The 20,023-nt window shown below is 46.4% G+C and overlaps 1 protein-coding gene across 4 annotated transcripts in view; it reads left to right on the forward strand.

Moving 5' to 3' along the window:
* The first annotated feature begins 3,049 nt into the window (after positions 1 to 3,049).
* The window catches only part of LOC137380955 (hyaluronan-binding protein 2-like), a 59,698-nt gene continuing 42,724 nt past the window's right edge, over positions 3,050 to 20,023 (forward strand). For 3 of the 4 annotated variants that reach the window (XM_068053368.1, XM_068053370.1, XM_068053372.1), the window contains exons 1-2: positions 3,051 to 3,183; positions 8,604 to 8,628. In XM_068053368.1, coding sequence (XP_067909469.1) covers positions 3,115 to 3,183; positions 8,604 to 8,628 — 94 coding nt within the window. In that variant the 5' untranslated portion in view covers positions 3,051 to 3,114. Of the gene's footprint in view, positions 3,184 to 8,603; positions 8,629 to 20,023 lie in introns of all 4 variants that reach the window. The other variant, XM_068053371.1, reaches the window with a different exon arrangement.

The raw sequence follows: 20,023 nt of genomic DNA on the forward strand, positions 1-20,023 counted from the left end.
GCTTTGAGGGAAGCTTCTGTAAATTGCCTACTTGTAAATTCCCCACTCCTGCCATTGTGAAGAGGCCAAGTTATCAAGGCCTGATCTCCCTACCCCTGAGATCTTGAACTCCAGGGTCCCCAACTTCCTGCCACCCCATCCGAGCCGCTCGGTCACGACTGCCACCCTCATTACCTGCTGAGGCAAATTTACAGACGGGGATGTATTTGTCAGCTGAAAATACCTCTGCAGGCGAGGATTCACCATGGAGGAAATAATGGAGTTGAACCATCTGTTGCAATCGTGCTGCAAACGCACTCAGTCGCAGGGATTGTACTGCCGGTGACAGTCAAGTTCATAATCAGCTTCAATTTCTATATGTCTGGGTCCTTCCAGTCTGTCGTTGGACAGATCTGTAGCATCAGTTATTCAGAATAGACTCTGTAATACAACTGCATTGTGTTAAGATGTCTTCAAGCACTTTAAAAAAAATGTAGCAATAAAATATTAAACAGCCACTTTTGCCTTATTCTGAATCACAACGCAGCTGTTAGGGGCTCTGCAAATTGTCAAGTACTAATTACCTTACATCCGTCTTGTAGGCCTCATATTTCCTGGTTTAATTCACCAGCCACTGTGCTACTCCTGCGGAGTCACCATGGGTTGTGGGGATTATGCATGGATGAACATTTTTTATATTTTTGGACTTTGTTACTTCTACTTCCCTGCCTCTGATCACAATATCTTTAATTCATTACAGTGCTCTCTCACATGTCTCCATGCAAATGAACTCACTTACCCTAGAAATCCCTGAGAATTTATCCAACATAAGTAAGTCACTCTGTGTTCCTCATCCATTGCTTGTTCTGGCATTGCAGCCATGAAAGTTATTTGGCAAGACCAGTCCTCCCCGATGCCAGCGCATGTGAGCCTGAACTACAGACAGGTCCCACCCCAGTTTTGCTCACAATGCCAGCTTGAGGTTATCATGTCACACGCATGTTGATATGCACAGAAACCACTTTACATGGGTGCGAATTATGACAGCCTTTCGTCATGTCTTCTGATCTGAGATCTACTGTTAAAGCCATCGGATGCTGAGAATCTTCTAAATAGCTTCAAAGCTGAACGTGTCTTCTATCAATATTTTGGGATATTTCTTGAATATAGTTTTTTATATTACTGCAACTAGAAAATTCCTAATTGGTGCAGATCCGGGCAATACAATAGGTTAAACACTGTCCTTTCAAATCCAGCCTAGCTTGATGGGATGAAGGTCTCCTCTCTATTCTGCTGGTTGAAAGCACTCTATGTGAAATGAGCTTAAGCAGTCTCAGTCTAGTTTCTAGCGGACATGTACCCACAAAGCAAAACAATTCTTTCTCCTCAACTAAGGACTCCCCTCCACCATGTTTGATAGGGCCCTAGAATATGTCTGTCCAATTCACGCACTTCTACTCTCACCCTTTCCCCTTCCTTTCAGAACCACAATAGGGTTCATCTTGTACTCACCTTCCATCCCATCAGCCTTCGCACAATTCCACCTCCAGCGTGATGCCACTACCAAACACAACTTCCCCTCCCCTCTCAGCATTCCAAAGAGACTGTTCCCTCTGTGACACTCTTCAATCACCCCCAACAGCCCCTCCCCTTTTCACAGTACCCTCTGTGCAAGTGTAGGAGATGCAGCACCTGCCCTTTCTCCTCTTCGATTCCCGCCATCCACAACACCAAACACCCCTACCAGATGAAACAGCGATTTACTTGTACTTCTTTCATTTTATCATATTGTAGTCACACTCATGATGCAATCTCCTCTACATTGAGGGATCCAAATGCAGATAGGGTGATCGCTTTGGTGAACACCTCCGTTCAGTCTGCAAGCATGACCCTGCACTTCCAGTTACTTGCTAATTTAATTCTCCATCTCACTCTCACTCTGACCTCCCTGTCCTCGGCCTCCCACACTGTTTCAATGAAGTTCAACGGAAGCTCAAGGAACAGCACCTCACCTTTTCATAAGGAACTTTACAACCTTCTAGACTCAACGGCGAGTACAACAATTTCAGATTGCAGCCGCTACTCTCATTTTTTTGGACAGCACCCATTGGTAATGATTCCTCTGTTGCCATTTACAGTTTTTGTAGTGCCATCTTTTGTTTCTTTACTTGTCCCATTACCACCCCCTTTTAACTTGCACCAATTATCCCTTTTGTCATTTAATCAGTCTTGGCCTTCATCCTATCATAGAATTTCCCTTTCGTTCTTTCTTCCCCTCCTCCAAACCCCACTCTCCACTTTTCCTGTGTTCATACTTGTTAACAAACTGTTAAACTTCTAACTTCTTCCAGTTCTGATAACAGGTCATTGACCTGAAATGTTAACTCTGTTCCTCTTGCCACAGATGCTGCATGACCTGCTGAGTATTTCCAGCATTTTATGTTTTTATAACTAAAGGTTGATTTGGTTGGGTGTTTTGGAAAGGTGAGATCAAATGAGCTGAAGGGCCTGTCCATCCAAAGGTTTCTTGAGTTGGTGGGTATTACATTTCACAGGATATACAGCACGGAAACAGGCTATTATGCCCAACTAGCCTGTGCTGGTGTTTATACACCACATGAGTCTCCTCCTATTCCACCTGCCTCATCTCAACCTTTCAGCTTTCTGTTCCCTTTTCTCTCATGTACGTATCTTCTTTCCTTTTGAAAGCATCCAAGCTATTTGCCAAAACCATTTCCTGTGATAACATGTTCCACATTCTCACCACTATCTGAGTAAAAAAAAAATCTCCTTATTACTATATGGGATTTATTAGTAACTATCTTGTATTCATGGCCTTTAGTTTTGGATTCTTCCACAAGTGGAAACATTCTCTCCAAACCTGACCTTTCCAACACATTCATAATTTTAAAGGCCTCCGTCAGCTCACCTCTAAATGTTCCCATTGCTAAAAAACATAGCTCCCACTTGTTCAATATTACCCAGTATCTGTATACATTCCAATCATTTTTATTTGAATAACGGTTAATGGAAGACATCTGTCCACTTAGACTTTGATCTTGATAAAAAGGTGAATGTTTTTAACTGCAGCAGTGGCCACTTACAGAGTGTTCACACAGTTAGCGTTTTCTCACAATGATGGCACTGGCAGCAAAGTTTTCTGGCGGCAGCTTTTTAACCTGGTTTGCAATAGTTTCATTGACTGTAAGTACCTGATCCAAAAATTTTTGTTGAAATAATTGGACTTTCCTTCTCATTTTCAAAATGTTTTCTAGTTAAGATGTTAGAGCATGTGAAAATGCATTATGAATTTGAATATAAATAAGTTACAACTATACATATATTATAAGTTAATTAATTAGCTAAGTACAGTTTAGGTCAATAAGAGTACAATGGTCATTTAAGTTAATCATTTCCTTTGGGAGGACTAGGGATGTAATTTTTAAAATGCATTTATTTTGAAAACTGGAAGATCTGGAGCAGAGTTGAAGCTGTGGAAATCATGTCCTCGAGTGCTAACTCCAGTTAGGAACACATATAGAGAGTACATTTATGAATCTAAGGGCCCTTGTACCTGTTGACTCTGTTATGCAGGCCCCCACCTGCCAAGAATGGAGCATATTAATTTTGTCATATGAACATTGATTTTAAACTGTTGCTGGGAAGAAGAGAAGGCCTGTTACAAGGCCCGCCAGACACTTAGCTGAAAAATATTTGCATACTAACATACAGTGCTTGTGGAGACAAAGGTCCATTCCATGACTTCATCGGCGCATGCGCTAACCAGTCCTGGCAAGTCGGAACGCAGCGCACGCACAGAGAGCAGGAGCCCGTCTGTGCATGTGTGCACCTTGGCGCAGCCTGATGACGTCAGTGGATGGCTGCATTGTCAGGAATCACTTTGTTCCCTGACACATTCAACCCACAATGGATTTTGATCACCAGCCATTGAAGGTGTAAGGAAGAGGATTCCATAGACTGCTCAGGTGATACAATCCACAAAAGCCAGGACTGGTTAAATCAGCTGGTCACATGACTAACTGGCTGGACCAGGGTTTTTTGAACTAGCCACAGAGCTTTTGAACTCAAAAAAGACTGTTTGCTCCTGGAGTGAGAAGACCTCTCCTCTCTGCTCCCATCTCTTTCTCACAAGCCTCTGGATCAACTGAGGACACATGAACTTCAAGAGAGAAAAGTCTCCTACATCGAACAAGGTTTAAGAATACTGGGCCCCAACGAAAAGCAAGACCTACCTACAATCAAGGAATTTACAGCAAGCTCGAAGAACAGTAACCAAAATCATCTTCAGATATTGCCTCATACTTTTCCACTTTATTTCTTCTGCTCTTTTCTGTCTCTATCTGCATGTGTTTATCACGTATGCATGCTGGCATGGGCATGTCCCGTATCCATAGGCGTTGACCCAATTAGAGTTTAAGTTTAATAAAGTTCAACCTTTTTTCTTTAAACCTAAGAAAACCTATTTGGCTAGCTTCTTTGCCTTGTAATCGGAAGTTAGTGAACAAGGATTCACGAAGGTAGAGATTTAAAAAAACAGTGTGTTTAAAATTCAACCCTATTATGATAAGACCAGGTGAAGGCAGAGAGGGAACCCTACACCCCTTTCTCACGTGGTCGTATCAACTCACTCAAGGTGTCGCTTCTGCATGCCAGTGCATGAAATTTCCAACAATTTTAGAGAAGAGTCTTTAAATAGTCATTCGGATCCTCATTAGCAAATGCAAGAGACCTGATGCCTGTTTAAGGCAGCTGCCAGGGATGAATATCACCTGGTTGTATTTAGGCACATGACAAAGTGCTATTAAATTGGACCACTTTATCTACATTTTGCTTCAAAAATGCTGGCGAACAAAGATCTGGGGCTGAATTTTCGAGCCCCCCCCGTGGTTGGGGTCGGAGGTGGGGGGTACAAGAAAATACCCCCGGCATGTCAGTTTCGAGACGCTGTTTACCAGGGCTGGGGGGGGACGAGAAAGTACTTAAGAAGCTCGTTAAGAGCTTGTCAGCGGTGGAGGCTGCAATTTTGAAGGGGACAGGTTACAAGCACTGTCTGTTGCTGACCAGCTGAAGGGAGGCAGGTACAGAGTGGGGAGCCAGTCATAGCTGCCCCAGGGAATTACAGTGGCCACAATAAGAGGGTCAGTGGGGCAGAGGGGGACTCAGCCTGAGAAAAGGGGGTGCTCTTGGTGCTGTGCAGGTGGTGAGGAGAATGCACACTCAGTGCTCAGGCATTAAATGGGGTCATCATGCCCCTGGCATTGTGGGGGCAGAAGAGCAGGGGGCAAGGCTGCCAGACACAATAGAATGGTCACCTATCCAAAAGGAAGGCTCCGCTGGCAATGGGGGCACAACTATCAGATATTGTGCCCAGTGGTGATGAGGAGCAACACCCTTGGCAGCAAAAGAACAGACAGGGACAGGAAGAACACACCCCAGTCACGACCATAGTGTTCGGCGTGATGCAATGGCTTCCTCCTGCCACCCTCTGTGAAGAGGGCCTCCCTCCCCTCCCTCATGGCCTCCAACATTAGATCCATGTTGGCATCAATGAAGCGATTTTTCATTTTTGTCCATTATTTCTTATACCCCTTCAGCCTTAAGAAAGGCTGCTAATTGATTGTGATAGCTTCTGAGCCTTTCCAAAGGTTTTAAGTATTTTTGTTCTTCCATTCTGACAAACCCCTTTAATTGTCCTCATTTCACTTCCACACAATATTCTGCTCTGATCACTAGGGCTCACTGCCTTCCAATGTGAACCTACTGCTAATTCACTGCAATTTCCTCCTTTGATACACAGTGAGGGGTTTGGAGCAGTATTACCACTCCTGGGAGGGAGGGAAATTGAGTCTGGTGCAACCTTCGAAAGGATGAAGCCAGTTAAAGGACAGCATCACTTTCTGAGCAGCAGCAATGTCTAAAGCAGAAGCACGCAGAAGCAGCATTCTTGAAGGAGTCAGCAGGTACAAGGAGCCTCGGATTCTCCAATCTATCTCTCGAGGTATTGCTGGCTGAAGCCAGTGCCAGAGGAGGCAGACTGCCACAGTCTCAACTCTGACACTTTTTATTAGGTAAAAATATCAAGGGATACGGATGAAAGGCAGGAAAATGGTGTTGAGGTACAATCTTAGCTATAAACTAACAATGGTGGAATAGGTAGGAACTTAGGAAGAGCCCTACCTCTTCAGTTGCATTAAAAGGTTACGTAAGTTAGTTTAGTTATACAGCACTGAAACAGGCCCTTCGGCCCACCGAGTCTGTGCCGACCATCAACCACCCATTTATACTAATCCTACACTAATCCCATATTCCTACCACATCCCCACCTGTCCCTATACTCCCCTACCACCTACCAATACTAGGGTCAATTTATAAAGGCCAATTAACCTTTCAACCTGCAAGTCTTTGGCATGTGGGAGGAAACCGGAGCACCCGGAGGAAACACACGCAGACACAGGGAGAACTTGCAAACTCCACACAGGCAGTACCCAGAATTGAACCCAGGTCGCTGGAGCTGTGAGGCTGCGGTGCTAACCACTGCGCCACAGTGCCGCCCACAAGGGAATGGTCAGTATAGAGCCTATGGGCTGTGTAAGAATTTAGCTCAGTGGGTCACTTGTCTTAGCTTGTTTCACACTCTCTAGCTGGGATTTAACCCTTGGCGGATGGGAGCCGGCCACCGACCCGCTACCTCCTGGCCTAGGTATCCGACCCGTATTTTGCGGGTCCCCGGCCTTTAATTGCTCTGAGGCCGGGCTTCCACCTGCTTGAAGCAGGAAGTCCCGCCTAACAGAGCTGCTGGCCAATCAGCGGGCCGGCAGATCTCTGTCCCAGCAGCACCACTGGAAGCGCTGGCCACTGCTCAGACTGCAGCCCAGCCTGCAGAAGAAGATGTCGGGGAGCCCCGGACCTAAGGTAAGTTATTGTTGCCTCACCGGGGTGATTGGTCGGGTCCCAGCAAGGCAACGGTGGTTGCTTGAAGCGACTGGGGGCGCTGGTGGGGGGGTGGTGGATGTATTGGGGGTGGTTGGGACAGCAGGGGCGGCCCTTCATCGGGCACAGGGTGCCTGATCATGAGGGCACCCCCTCCAACCCCCCAGGCTGTCAGGAAGCCGCCTGCTTTTGTCAGGTGGCTTTTCTTGGGTCTAGGATGCCCGCTTGCCATGCTTAAAATCCTAACAGAGGCGGGCGAAGGCCCTCAAGTGGCCATTGTGGCCACTGAAGGGCTTTGATTGGCCTGGAGGGTGGGCCATTTTTCACCACAGCCGGCCTGCATAAAGTGGCGGCAGGCGTGGGAGTGGGTCGGGCAGGACCCCCCAAGCCTCCCGCTCCATTTTACACCAACCCCCCCCTGCCACCTTCCCGCTCTTTGGGGGTGTAAAATTCAGCCCTCTAATGTTCTCCTGACTCCTTCTAAATTCTAAATTGGCATTTCATTCTCTTAAAGTAATTTCATTGTGTGAAAAATGGATGTCTGTCAAATTCAGATGTGAAATTTTGTATGCTTACACGGACAAAATGGGTTGAATTTTATGAGCACTCTGGCATCAGGGGTACTGGCGAGGGTGCCCGGAAAATTCTTCCAGGGGAGGCCCAACACAACCTCTGCCACCAAGAAGGCCTCACCACATTTTACCGGCGGCGGCGAGGCCTTGGTGCGACCCCCAACCCTCCCGCCGCTCATCGGTGGGGCCTTCATTTAAATATTAAAATGAATTAAAATAAATGCAAAATAACTCACCTTGAACCGTCAGCCGTCCCACGCCGATATTCCAGTCGCCGGCTGGAACTCCCATGCCTTCAGAACTCAGTTCGAAGTTCTGAGGTATGACAATTGTGCAGAGGGGAGAAGAGTGAAAATCTCAGCGTGGGAGCGGTGGGGGAGAGGGGAAAACTGCTCCGATTGGGTGTGGGGATGGTGGGAAGGGCTTGAGGGTCAAAGGTGTTGAAGTTGGGGGTTGAAAGTTTGTAATTTTAACAAGTTTTTTTGGGGGGGATGGGTTATTTCATTAATTGATAACTCAGAGTGGTGGGGGGGTGGTGGGGAGGGTTGGAAAGGGGTTTGAAAGTATTTCTGACATTTTGTTTGTTATTTCTGGACACCGGCACCTTTAAAAATTTGATTCTAACTGAAGCCTTTTAAAAATGGCGCCGGCACCTGCGCTGTCACACCAGACGCCGTTGCCGGGGACGGAGCGGCCGCCCCCCTATGTCATTGGGGACCTCCCCATTTAAATGAGCTCCCGTGTGAAATATCGTGGGGACTCAGTGACGGCACATCCGCTGCTGAAGACCGCTGAGATCAGAGCGAGCAGCTGTGATTTGTGACGCGCTCATAATGGTCAGCCAACGCCTCTTTCTTTATACCAGACCTCCTTCAGCTTATTTTTAAAACCAGAGGTGTACAGGAGTTTAAATTAATAAAGACGCAGAAGGAACATAATAAGTTTGTGAGAAAAAATGCCCTACCACGTTCATCTGAATTGACACATACTTCTAATCATTTTTGTTTAAGACTTGATGCCATTTGTGCTGTAAGAAAATTAAAATAGTTAGTATTAGTGTAACATTTGACTTATTTGAGAATTTTGTTTCTCTCCATACAGCAAGCCCTCTCACACTCATCATTTGGTAGGTAGTGTTAATTTTCTGTATGCATTAAAACAATGCACCCGATTTTAACTCTGTTTAAGTGAATGGGTTTTGAGTGAATTAAAATCGGGCCCAAATTGTCTTAATTATACAAAGTGAATTGTATAAATTATTTTGATTGATGTAAGTTCAGCATTCCAACAATTTTCTGTGTAAGTGTATCAATAACAAGGAGATTGTGCTTGTTTAGTAAGTCCATCACAATTCAATTTCCAGTATTAATAAGGGTTGAAAATTTGGAAGGTCAATTTGGTCTCGTGTCACAAATGTAGAAAATTGTGTTATTCAAATTTTTAAATTTCTATAATTTCAAATGTAAAGCACTAATGATAAAATTGCTATTGGCTTTCCAGTGAGGCTTAAACTCAAGTATCATTGAAAGGAATTGGGCTCCTGAGAGCCAACATGCCCTTACAGGCCTTTAGGTGGTTTGACTAAAATAATAGTAAACCTTGTTAATGAAACACACCTACTACATGATTGATTGCTGAAACTAAACTTACACTTTTCATTCGACATGTATGCGTGAGTTTAAGAAAGGAAAGTTCATGATGTCAGATGGTTTGGGGATCTTAAGTTTTATGTGGCCATTATATCAGTTTCATAGGGAGGAGGTTATATAAGGGTTCAGCTCTGAATAGTACATCCAAATACACTGGTCTGTGGATGATAAGGATCTCAGATGGTGCTAAATGCACCATTCTAGCCCAAGGTCATCTCGCCAGGGATTAGTAAATCCTTTTATTTGTATCATCCAGAGTGTCGGACTGAAAGCTGGATTGCCTTGGAGTTTCGATCAAAGCCCAGGACAATCAATCCTGCAGGATTGCAGGATTCTCAAATTATTGCGAATGGATTTTTATCCCTAGTATTAAGTAAGGCAGAATGTATTTTCCTAAGGAATAGTTGCCGATCTTTACTGCTGATTGGCATAGCTAATCAGATATGAAGAATTTTAGTCTCGGAAATCTGCAGCAGATTGCTGGATGCACATTCAGGGCATCTGGATTCAAGTCCCACTCTTAAGTATAACCTGCATGGTACAGATTAGTTAATTCTTGATCAGGCCATCAAATTAAGTGCTTCATATAAAGGAAGTCGTGGTGGGGATTTTGAACTGCCAGCATGCAGCCCATTTCTCACCTAAAACCTTCAGTCCTGCTTGTGGTTCGAGGCCTAACAGGCAGTCCTGCTGTTGGGGGGGGTGAGGGGGGGGTTTCTCCATGGATTGCCCCCAAAGGAGGGACCCCACCCCCTGACCCTGCTAGCAGGCCTCTAGGTCTCGCCTGGCAGCCTCTCCACGCAGTTGCGAGCCCCTCCTTCCTCCACAAAATCGGAGTGGAGGCAGGAAGGCCATCGGGAGAAAATGACAGGGGATCAATGTCGGGAACAGCAACCCTTTCAATTTTGTTTGCCACCCTGCCTCCGTTCCTGTCTCCAATGGCAGGTAAAATCTGGTTGCTTACCATATTTTCCAGGCTCCTTAATGTCTCGCTGCAGCCTCTACACACTTGTGGGATATAAGTGCCCTTCACTAAGATTTTGAGCACAGCAAAATGCCCCACTAACCTCTCAACCCACTGTCAAGCTGCACCATGCCTACAGCAAAGCACTAAAATAAACCTTTCTTATTCAATCATTTGTTTTCAAAACAGAGAACAAATAACTATTCTTCCCAGTTAAATGTGGTGCCATATGGGGTTACAGCACTGCAGATAATCACTGACCTGCTTTTATTTCTATTTCATGACTTTCCATTTTGCAAATGCACTCAAATTCCCAAAACTCCCTCTATTCTGCCGCATCCTCTGGGAAACTGACATCCACAACTCCACTACTTTGTATGCAACACCTAAGTATATTCAATAATAAAAAACTTACATTCTATTATGAATTCAGTTACTCTCCGCATTTAATAATAAGCTACCAGCTACATTCCTTCCTATTTCACTGCTCGCTACATTCAACAAATCCATAGATGTAATACTATTCATTCCTTACTACAATTAATGAGAAAATGTCAGCCTTAATTTATCACTTCAGGACTTTTGTGATAAACTTCTTAATTTTTGCCCATAAGTAACCATCTGGTTCACTAATGTCCTTAGGGAAGGAAATCTGCTGTCCTTACCTGGTCTGGCCTACATGTGACTCCAGACCCGCAGCAATGTGGTTGACTCTTACATGCCCTCGAAATGGCCCAGCAAGCCACTCAGTTCAAGGGCAATTAGGGATGGGCAATAAATGCTGGCCTGGCCTGCGACGCCCACATCCCATGAATGAATAAAAAAAAACCAGCAGCTAAACTCCAATACTCCACTCTTTATTTTCTCAGTATGTTTTAATATCATCTGCACCTCATTTAAATTTGTGCACAATTGGCAAATATCAACATGTTTTGCACTGTCCTAGAATATACAAACACAGATGTTGCCCCTCCCGTTCTAAAATAGTGTACATTCAGGCTCACCATGAACAACCTCGGGGCATGACTAGGAACTTGAAATAATGGTCATTTCAAATAGCTGCACACCAAATCCTTGCCAGAATGGTGGAACTTGTGAATCAACACAAACAGCCTACAAATGCAACTGCTCGAACATGCACAATGGACGGGGGGGTGGGGGGGGGGACAGGGGGGGAACGGTGGGGGGGGGCAGAGAGAGGGGGGAGATGGGGGGGGAACAGAGAGAGGGGGGGACAGAGAGATGGGGGTGAGAGAGAGAGGGGGGCAGAGAGGGGGGCAGAGAGGGGGATAGACAGGGGGGGACAGAGAGAGGGGGGGCAGAGAGAGGGGGTACAGAGAGAGGAGGAACAGAGGGGGGGGACATAGAGAGGGGGACAGAGAGAGGGGGGACAGAGAGAAGGGGGGACAGAGAGAGGGGGGACAGAGAGAGGGTGGACAGAGAGAGGGAGGACAGAGAGAGGGGGGACAGAGAGGGGGAGGGACAGAGAGAGGGGGGACAGAGAGTGGGAGGGACAGAGAGAGGGGGAACAGAGAGGGGGGACAGAGAGGGGGGGGCAGAGAGAGGGAGGACAGAGAGGGGGGACAGAGAGAGGGGGGACAGAGAGGGGGAGGGACAGAGAGAGGGGGTCAGAGAGGGAGGGACAGAGAGAGGGGGGACGGAGAGAGGGGGACAGAGAGAGGGGGGACAGAGGGAGGACAGAGAGGGGGGTGGACAGAGAGGGGGGGACAGAGAGAGGAAGGGACAGAGAAGGGGAGGGGCAGAGAGAGGGAGGACAGAGAGAGGGGGGACAGAGAGAGGGGGGACAGAGAGAGGGGGGGACAGCGAGAGGGGGGGACAGAGAGAGGGGGGGACAGAGAGAGGGGGGGGGAACAGAGAGAGGGGTGGACAGAGAGGGGGGGACATAGAGAGGGGGGACAGAGAGAAGGGGGGACAGAGAGGGGGGGACAGAGAGAGGGGGGACAGAGAGAGGGGGGACAGAGAAGGGGACCGAGAGGGGGTGGACAGAGAGAGGGAGGACAGAGAGAGGGGGGACAGAGAGGGGGAGGGACAGAGAGAGGGGGGACAGACAGAGGGAGGACAGAGTGGAGGGACAGAGAGAGGGGGTCAGAGAGGGAGGGACAGAGAGAGGGGGGACGGAGAGAGGGGGGACAGAGAGGGGGGACAGAGAGGGGGGACAGAGAGGGGGGGGGGACAGACAGAGGGAGGACAGAGTGGAGGGACAGAGAGAGGGGGTCAGAGAGGGAGGGACAGAGAGAGGGGGGACGGAGAGAGGGGGACAGAGAGAGGGGGGACAGAGGGGGGACAGAGAAGGGGGGGGACAGAGAGAGGGAGGGACAGAGAGAGGGGGGACAGAGGGAGGGGGACAGAGAGGGGGAGGGGCAGAGAGAGGGAGGACAGAGAGAGGGAGGACAGAGAGAGGGGGGGACATAGAGAGGGGGGACAGAGAGAGGGGTGGACAGAGAGGGGGGACAGAGAGAGGGAGGGACAGAGAGAGGGGGGGACAGAGAGAGGGGGGCAGAGAGGGGGGGACAGTGGGGGAGACAGAGAGAGGGGGACAGAGAGGGGGGGACAGAGGGGGAGACAGAGAGAGGGGTGGAACAGAGAGGGGGAGGACGGGGGAGGGGTACGGAGAGAGGGGGAACGGAGAGTGGGGGGGCCAGAGAGTGGGGGGGCCAGAGAGAGGGGGGGCCAGAGAGAGGGGGGACAGAGAGAGTGGGGGACAGAGAGAGTGGGGGACAGAGATGGGGGGACGGGGGGATGACAGAGGAGAGACAGAGTTGGGGGGGACAGAGGGGGGGCAGAGCAAGGGGGGACGGGAGGGTGACAGAGAGATTACTGAAGCAGGTTTGTTGTGATGTTGAGTATTCTTTAGAATTTTTTTTACCTATTTAGTGCAAGTATACATTTAAGACATCAGTTGCAATTTTATCAACATAACAATCTGAAGAGGTGAGTCATCTTAAGCAGCATCGTTCCAATATCCAGGGTCCCAGCTGAATGTTCATCACAATGGGCTTCCCATACATTCAGCCAAGCCTGTTGATGCAGTTCCAAATTGTAGGGCTGGAGCAATTTCTGTAGGCGCAGCAGGCAATTGCACCTGCAACAGAAGTGCCCAAACTGTCGTGCTGGCTTTAGACAGAGAGGCACCCTGGGACAGTAGGACTCCAGTCCTGGCCAGGGCTGAAAGAGCCAGCTGGGTATGTTATCTTCTGCTTTTTAGGGAGCAAAACATGTTTCAAAGGTAATCAATGCTATATGCAATTGTTTAGCTTTCTCTCTTGAACCTTTCTAGGTCCCATACCAGGCTTTATGCCAGTTCTCAGCTGATGTGAGCCCCATGAAGCCTGTCAAATGGCAAAATGAGTTGAACTTCTAGGGTAACCCAGGAACTTCTCTAAACACACTCCCAAAGTCTCAGCCTAGCCGTAGGGGGAGTGGGTGAAAGGCTCATCTGCAAACCCTAGACTGGAATTTGGGACAGGGCGGATATGGGGCAGAAACCTGGCAGATTCAGGTTCAGCCCCAAATTCCTGGCCCATCCCAAATGCAATCCACCAACATTTTGCCCTCTCCCACTACAGGAATTTCAGGTGCTACGTGTCGGAAAGCTTTTTTGAAACAATTTTTTATTTGCTAAAAACCTATTCATAACATGTGAAGAGAAAGGAAAACAGGAGGAAATCAGTATGCAGTGTATATTGATTGATTTTTCAGGGAATATTGAGTTTAGGAATGATCCCATACAGTACTAGACAGGGAATTTCAGAAGATTAGACTGAAACACTGACAACACTTACCATTTCTCAAAAAAGTATCAATAAGCTATGCTTGCAATTATGTTTTTTTCTCATGTATGAGCTACACTTCCGATAAGCAAAGCTGTTTATTCAAGAATTTTGAGTTAGCTTGCTTTTACACAATGGTAGGATAACACTGGGTCGGATAGCAATGGGTAGGATAGCATTGAAATAATGCCGACAATAATCTAGAATGATCAAAGTAAGTCTTGCCCTTTTTAGAATTCCGGGGACTCAAACTTGATACTAATTACAGCAAAACTATTTTCGGCACACAGCTGAGATTAACACATTACAGTGTCTAGGCAGTAATTTACAGTTCCAGACAGATCATATATCACCTGCTAGATTACTGGACAGAGTAGCATATCTACTTCTTCTTGTTCAGCTTCTTTAACTAATAGGCTCCAGCCAACACTAACGTCCACCTACAAAAGCTAAGGTGTCTTCGCCATGTCTTCTATTCTGTGCTTGACTACCCAAATCCCTCTTTTTTTCCAATCCCCCAAAGTACTGGTCATCTGACTCATTAAGACCAATAATTTTTGTCCGCACCAGCTCAGACTCTGGGGTTTCCTACTTATCCAGCAAGTTTAAACACCTTGAGCTCAGTTTTAAATAGGTATTTCCTAACATTTTGTAAAGACATCTTTTTCCAGTCCCTCTCTGGACTGAACCAAGAACCATCATTGTTACATTTATTATCGATCTTTTACAAATAATAGCAATTGCTGATGTGGCTGACAAGTTTCAGTTATCGATCACTGATAATCAATCCCTCAAGACGCCATCCATGTTTTGACAGGAAGGTCCACTCAAACATGTAGCTTATAGTTTAGAATTATTCAAACCACTGCATTTTTAAGCTATTTGAGTTAGGCACCTTTAAAGTTTACTCAGATTACTACTTTATCTTAGGCAATTTTTTTTTATTTGTTCAAGGGATATGGGTGTCGTTGGCCAGGCAAGCATTTATTGCCCATCCCTTCTTGCCCTTGAAAAAGTGGTGGTGAGCTGCCTTCTTGAACCGCTGCAGTCCATGTGGGGTAGGTACACCCACAGTACTGTTAGGAAGGGAGTTCCAGGATTTTGACTCAGCAACAGTGAAGGAACGGCGATATAGTTCCATGTCAGGATGGTGTGTGGCTTGGAGGGGAACTTGAAGGAGGTGATGTTCCCATGCACCTATTGCTCTTGTCCTTCTAGGTGGTAGAGGTCGCGAGTATGGAAGGTGCTGTCGAAGCAGCCTTGGTGGAGTGCATCTTGTAGAATGGTATACATTGCTGCCACTGTGCATCGGTGGTGGAGGGAGTGAATGTTTGTGGATAGTGTGCCAATCAAGCGGGCTGCTTTGCCCTGGATGGTGTCGAGCTTCTTGCGTATTGTTGGAGCAGCACCCATCCAGGCAAGTGGTGAATACTCCATCACAGTCCTGACTTGTTCCTTGCAGATGGTGGACAGGCTTTGGGGAGTTAGGAGGTGAGTTACTTGCCGCAGAATTCCTAGTCTCTGGCCTGCTCTTGAAGCTACGGTATTTATATGGCTACTCCAGTTCAGTTTCTGGTCAATGGTAACCCCCAGGATGTTGATAGTGGGGGTTTCAGCAATCGTAATGCCATTGAATGTCAAGCGTAAATGGTTAGATTCTCTCTTGTTGGAGATGGTCATTGCCTGGCACTTGTGTGGTGCGAACGTTATTTGCCACTTATCAGCCCAAGCCTGGATATTGTCTAGGTCTTGCTGCATTTCTATACAGACTGCTTCAGTATCTGAGGAGTCGCGAATGGTGCTGAATATTGTGCAATCATCAGCGAACATCCCCACTTCTGATCTTATGAAGCAGCTGAAAATGGTTGGGCTGAGGACACTACCTTGAGGAACTCCTGCAGTGTTGTCCTGGAGCTGAGAGATAGATCTCCAACAGCCACAACCATCTTCCTTTGTGCTATGTATATTTCCAACCAGTGGAGAGTTTTCCCCCTGATTCCCACTGACTTCAGCTTTGGTGGGGTTCCTTGATGCCATACTTGGTCAAATGCTGCCTTGATGTCAAGGGCAGTCACCCTCACCTCACATCTAGAGTTCAGCTCTTTTATCCAAGTTTGAACCAAGGCTGTAATGAAGTCAGGAGCTGAGTGGCCCTGGCGGAACCCAAACTGAGCATCACTGAGCAGGTTATCGCTAAGCAAGTGCTGCTTGATAGCACTGTCGACAACACCTTCCATCACTTTATTGATGAAAAATCCTATCTTTATTACATCGCAAAATGCAAATGAACCAGTGAAACAGTTATTAGAAAATTAATCCATGAAAATATCATTCAACATTTTAAGGAAAACACCTCTCATCACATCACGTGACAATCATTTTGCTAGTTCATAACAGGAAACATTTCTTCTTCAGCCCTGCTCTTTTTGCATGCATTCACAGTTTAGCTTACATGTAACATATCCTCTTATACTTTGTGTGAAAATTCACAAACCACAGTTCATTCTTACATATATTATTGGTGAATACTTTTATGAAAAATAATTGAGACAAAAAGCTAATTCTATCCCTTTACACCCTGGAAATTACACCCTGGCAAACTAGTGTGCAAGCATTTAGCACGTTTGGATCAAATTCTTTACTCACCTATTTAAATAAACCATTAAGCACTTGTATGCGTGTGCTCTACAAAATAATTCATAACTCTTAGAGCTGGATTTAGTTGTGCCAGCAGGGCGGCCACGTCAGGCCTAAAATGTGAGGGGAACCCTGTCTTGTCCTTTCAGAGCCCCCACCAGTGCGATTCAATAGCACTCAGGCACCTAAGTGCCTGGTGCTGGGATCCCCATCCCTTTAAAGAGGGAGATCCTGCCTCCAAGAGCTGCCGGCCAATTAGAGGGCCAGCAGCTCAGTAGTATGGGCAGAGCCACCGGGAGCTACAGGAGGCCTGGGACTAGGCCCAACATTGGACCCGAGGACAAGAGGTAAGAGAGGCGGGGTCACTAGAGCCAGTCCGGCAGGCTCTCGTGATTGGGGGGAGAGTGGCAGTTGAGGGCAGGAGGGGTGTCAATGCAGGTGGGCCTTGCCACCATGGGCCATAGATTGACCACAGAGGATGCCACCCCCAAGCCCACAGGGAGCTCGCCTCATTTTACTGGGCAACCTCCCAGAATGGGGGAGGCTCCCCCCCTGCTGCTGGTTTAATTCCAGCAGTGTCGGGAAGAAGCCCTTAAGTGGCCAATAATTGGGCACTTAGAGACTTCAATTGGCCTCTAGATGGGAAGGCAGCCTTTGGCCTTTCCCACCCCTGACTTAATCATGGTGAGACGGGAAGGTAATGGGCCCTCCGCGCCTTCTGTCACAGTTCTATGGGCGCCCCCGCCTTCTGGACAGTCTCCCAAGTGGCCCAGTAAATTCAGACCAATTAGCTTACCATCTGCCATTGGGAAAATGCTAGAGTCCATTATTAAGGAAGAAATAGCAGGACATTTAGAAAAACATAATGCAATCAGACAGAGTCCACATGGTTTTATGAAGGGGAAATCATGCTTGACAAATTTCTTAGAGTTCTTGAGGATATAACAAGCAGAGTGGATAAAGGGAAACCGGTAGATGTAGTGTATTTGGATTTTCAGAAGGCTTTCGATAAGGTGCCACATAAAAGGTTATTGCACAAAATAAGAGCTCAGGGTATTGGGGGTAATGTGTTGGCATGGATTGAGGATTGGCTAACACACAGAAAGAGGAGAGCCGGGATTAATGGGTCTTTTTCAGGTTGGAAAGCCGTAACTAGTGGGGTGCCACAAGGATTGGTCCGAGGGCCTCAACTATTTGCTATCTGTATTAATGACTTGGAGGAAGGGACAGAGTGTAGTGTATCCAAATTTGCGGACAATAGAAAAATAGGTGGGAAGGCATGTTGTGATGAGGACACAAAGAATCTGCAAAGGGATATAGATAGGTTAAGTGAGTGTGGGCGAAAACTTGGCAGATGGAGTTCAATGTGGGAAAGTGCGAGGTCATCAATTTTGGTAGGAAGAATAAAAAGGCAGATTATTATTTAGATGGAGAAAGACTACAAAATACTGCAGCACAGAAGGATCTGGGTGTTCTTGTGCATGAAACACAAAAAGTTAGCATGCAGGTGCAGCAAGTAACTTGGAAGGCAAATGGAATTTTGAACTTTATTACTAGGGGGTTTGAGTTTAAAAATAGGGAAGTCTTATTACAACTGTACAGGGTATTGGCGAGGTCACACCTGGAGTACTGCGTACAGTTTTGGTCCCCATATTTAAGGAAAGATATACTAGCATTGGAGGCAGTTCAGAAAAGGTTCACGAGGCTGATTCCTGGGATAAAGTGGTTGTCTTATCAAGAATGGCTAAACAGGTTAGGCCTTTACTCATTGGAGTTTAGAAGAATGAGAGGTGATCTTATTGAAACATATAAGATTTTAAGGGCACTTGACAGGGTAGATGTTGAGAATATGTTTCCACTGGTGGGGGAATCTTGAACTAGGGGACGTAGTTACAGAATAAGGGGACACTCATTTAAAACGGAGATGCAAAGGAATTTCTTCTCTCAGAGGGTGGTGAATGTCTGGAATTCTCTGCCTCAGAGAGTTGTGGAGACTTTGTCACTAAATGTATTTAGGAAGGAGGTAGATAGATTTTTGAAATCTCGGGGAGTCGAGGGTTATGCAGAGCAGGCTCGAAAGAGGAGTTGAGGCCTGGGACAGATCAGCCATGATCTTATTGAATGGCGGGGCAGCCTTGAGGGGCTGAATGGCCTAGTCCTGCTCCTATTTCTTATGTTCTTATGTTCTTATGTTCTTAGTTTCTTTTCCCTTCCCTTCTTTATAATCTTCCCACTTGTATTGCACCTTTTCTTCCCTTCTCTCTTACTGTCACTCCCAGCTCTTACCAGATGCTGTTGCTGCTCCAGAATTGGAATTCTGTTGAGTGCTGCAGCTAATAATTGCTAAACTATGGAAAGAATTCCTGCCCACATCAGAATTCCATTTTTCAATACAGCAATGTCAGTTAGGAGTAGGAGTAGGAGTGAATAGTGGAACCAGAGATGGCATTGAGGGGCAGAGCTAGGAGCAGGGTAGAGTTTGAATTTCCCATATTGACAAGCTGACATTGACCATAACACTGAAAAAAAATTCAAACAGTATCTGAATACTTCCTAGATTTTCCAGCTTTAGTGCAGTTGGGAGTCAGTTGGGCCCCAACTCCTAATTGAACTCATGTTTTTCCTTTGATGTGCTTTGTAAACAGCTTTGCAACAATACAAATATATTAGTATAGTGGCAGTTTAAAATGGTTGGCAAGGCAGTGATAAAGACATATATATATATATATATGATATATATGTATATTTAATTACCATTTTAATATTTTTTCCTCTGTCTAAATGAGCAAAGCTATTGCCCATCAATTTTGAAGACAACAAATTTATACTTCTTCCACAAGGGATCATTTTCCGTTAAATATTGGTTATGAGCTGACACACCTGAGTATTTGATACTGATGTTCCCATCATCTGTTTTAATGTAAATAAACTCACAAGAAATTATAAAATAAGAAAATGTCATTTGGACAAACAAGCTTGTTACTGCTACTGATGACGTATAATTTGCCCCACTTTTACCCCTCCAAGAATTTGGATGCTGCCATCTTTCTGACAGCCGGGTCACTGAATGTTCAAGAGTGGGAGTCACCTCCTTTTGACATCATTAACCTCTGTGGGGCAGATGGAACTTGCACCCACTCCTTCTCCCCAGAGGAAATTCCTTTTGGCTGCTGTTCTGCATGGAGACCTGGGGCTGAATTTTAAGAGCCTGCCGCCAATCTCAGCCCGCATGCCAAAGAGCCGCCGCAATCTCCTACGCGGCGGCTCATTTAAATAGCTGGGGTGGCCCACCCCGCCCTCCTCCAATCACATGGAGGGGGTGGGCTGTCCATCCTCAACAATAGCGCAGCTGCCTTTGTGCAGGCACTGGTGCCATTCTTAAAGGGCTGCCAGCCCTGCTGGCACATCTAAATTTTTAAAGAAGTAAACCCCCAAAATTAAATAAATAAATTTATAATGCCCCTTTTCCACCCCCCAATA

The sequence above is a fragment of the Heterodontus francisci genome, chromosome 20 (genome assembly GCF_036365525.1).
Source record: "Heterodontus francisci isolate sHetFra1 chromosome 20, sHetFra1.hap1, whole genome shotgun sequence".
NCBI lineage: Eukaryota > Metazoa > Chordata > Chondrichthyes > Heterodontiformes > Heterodontidae > Heterodontus > Heterodontus francisci.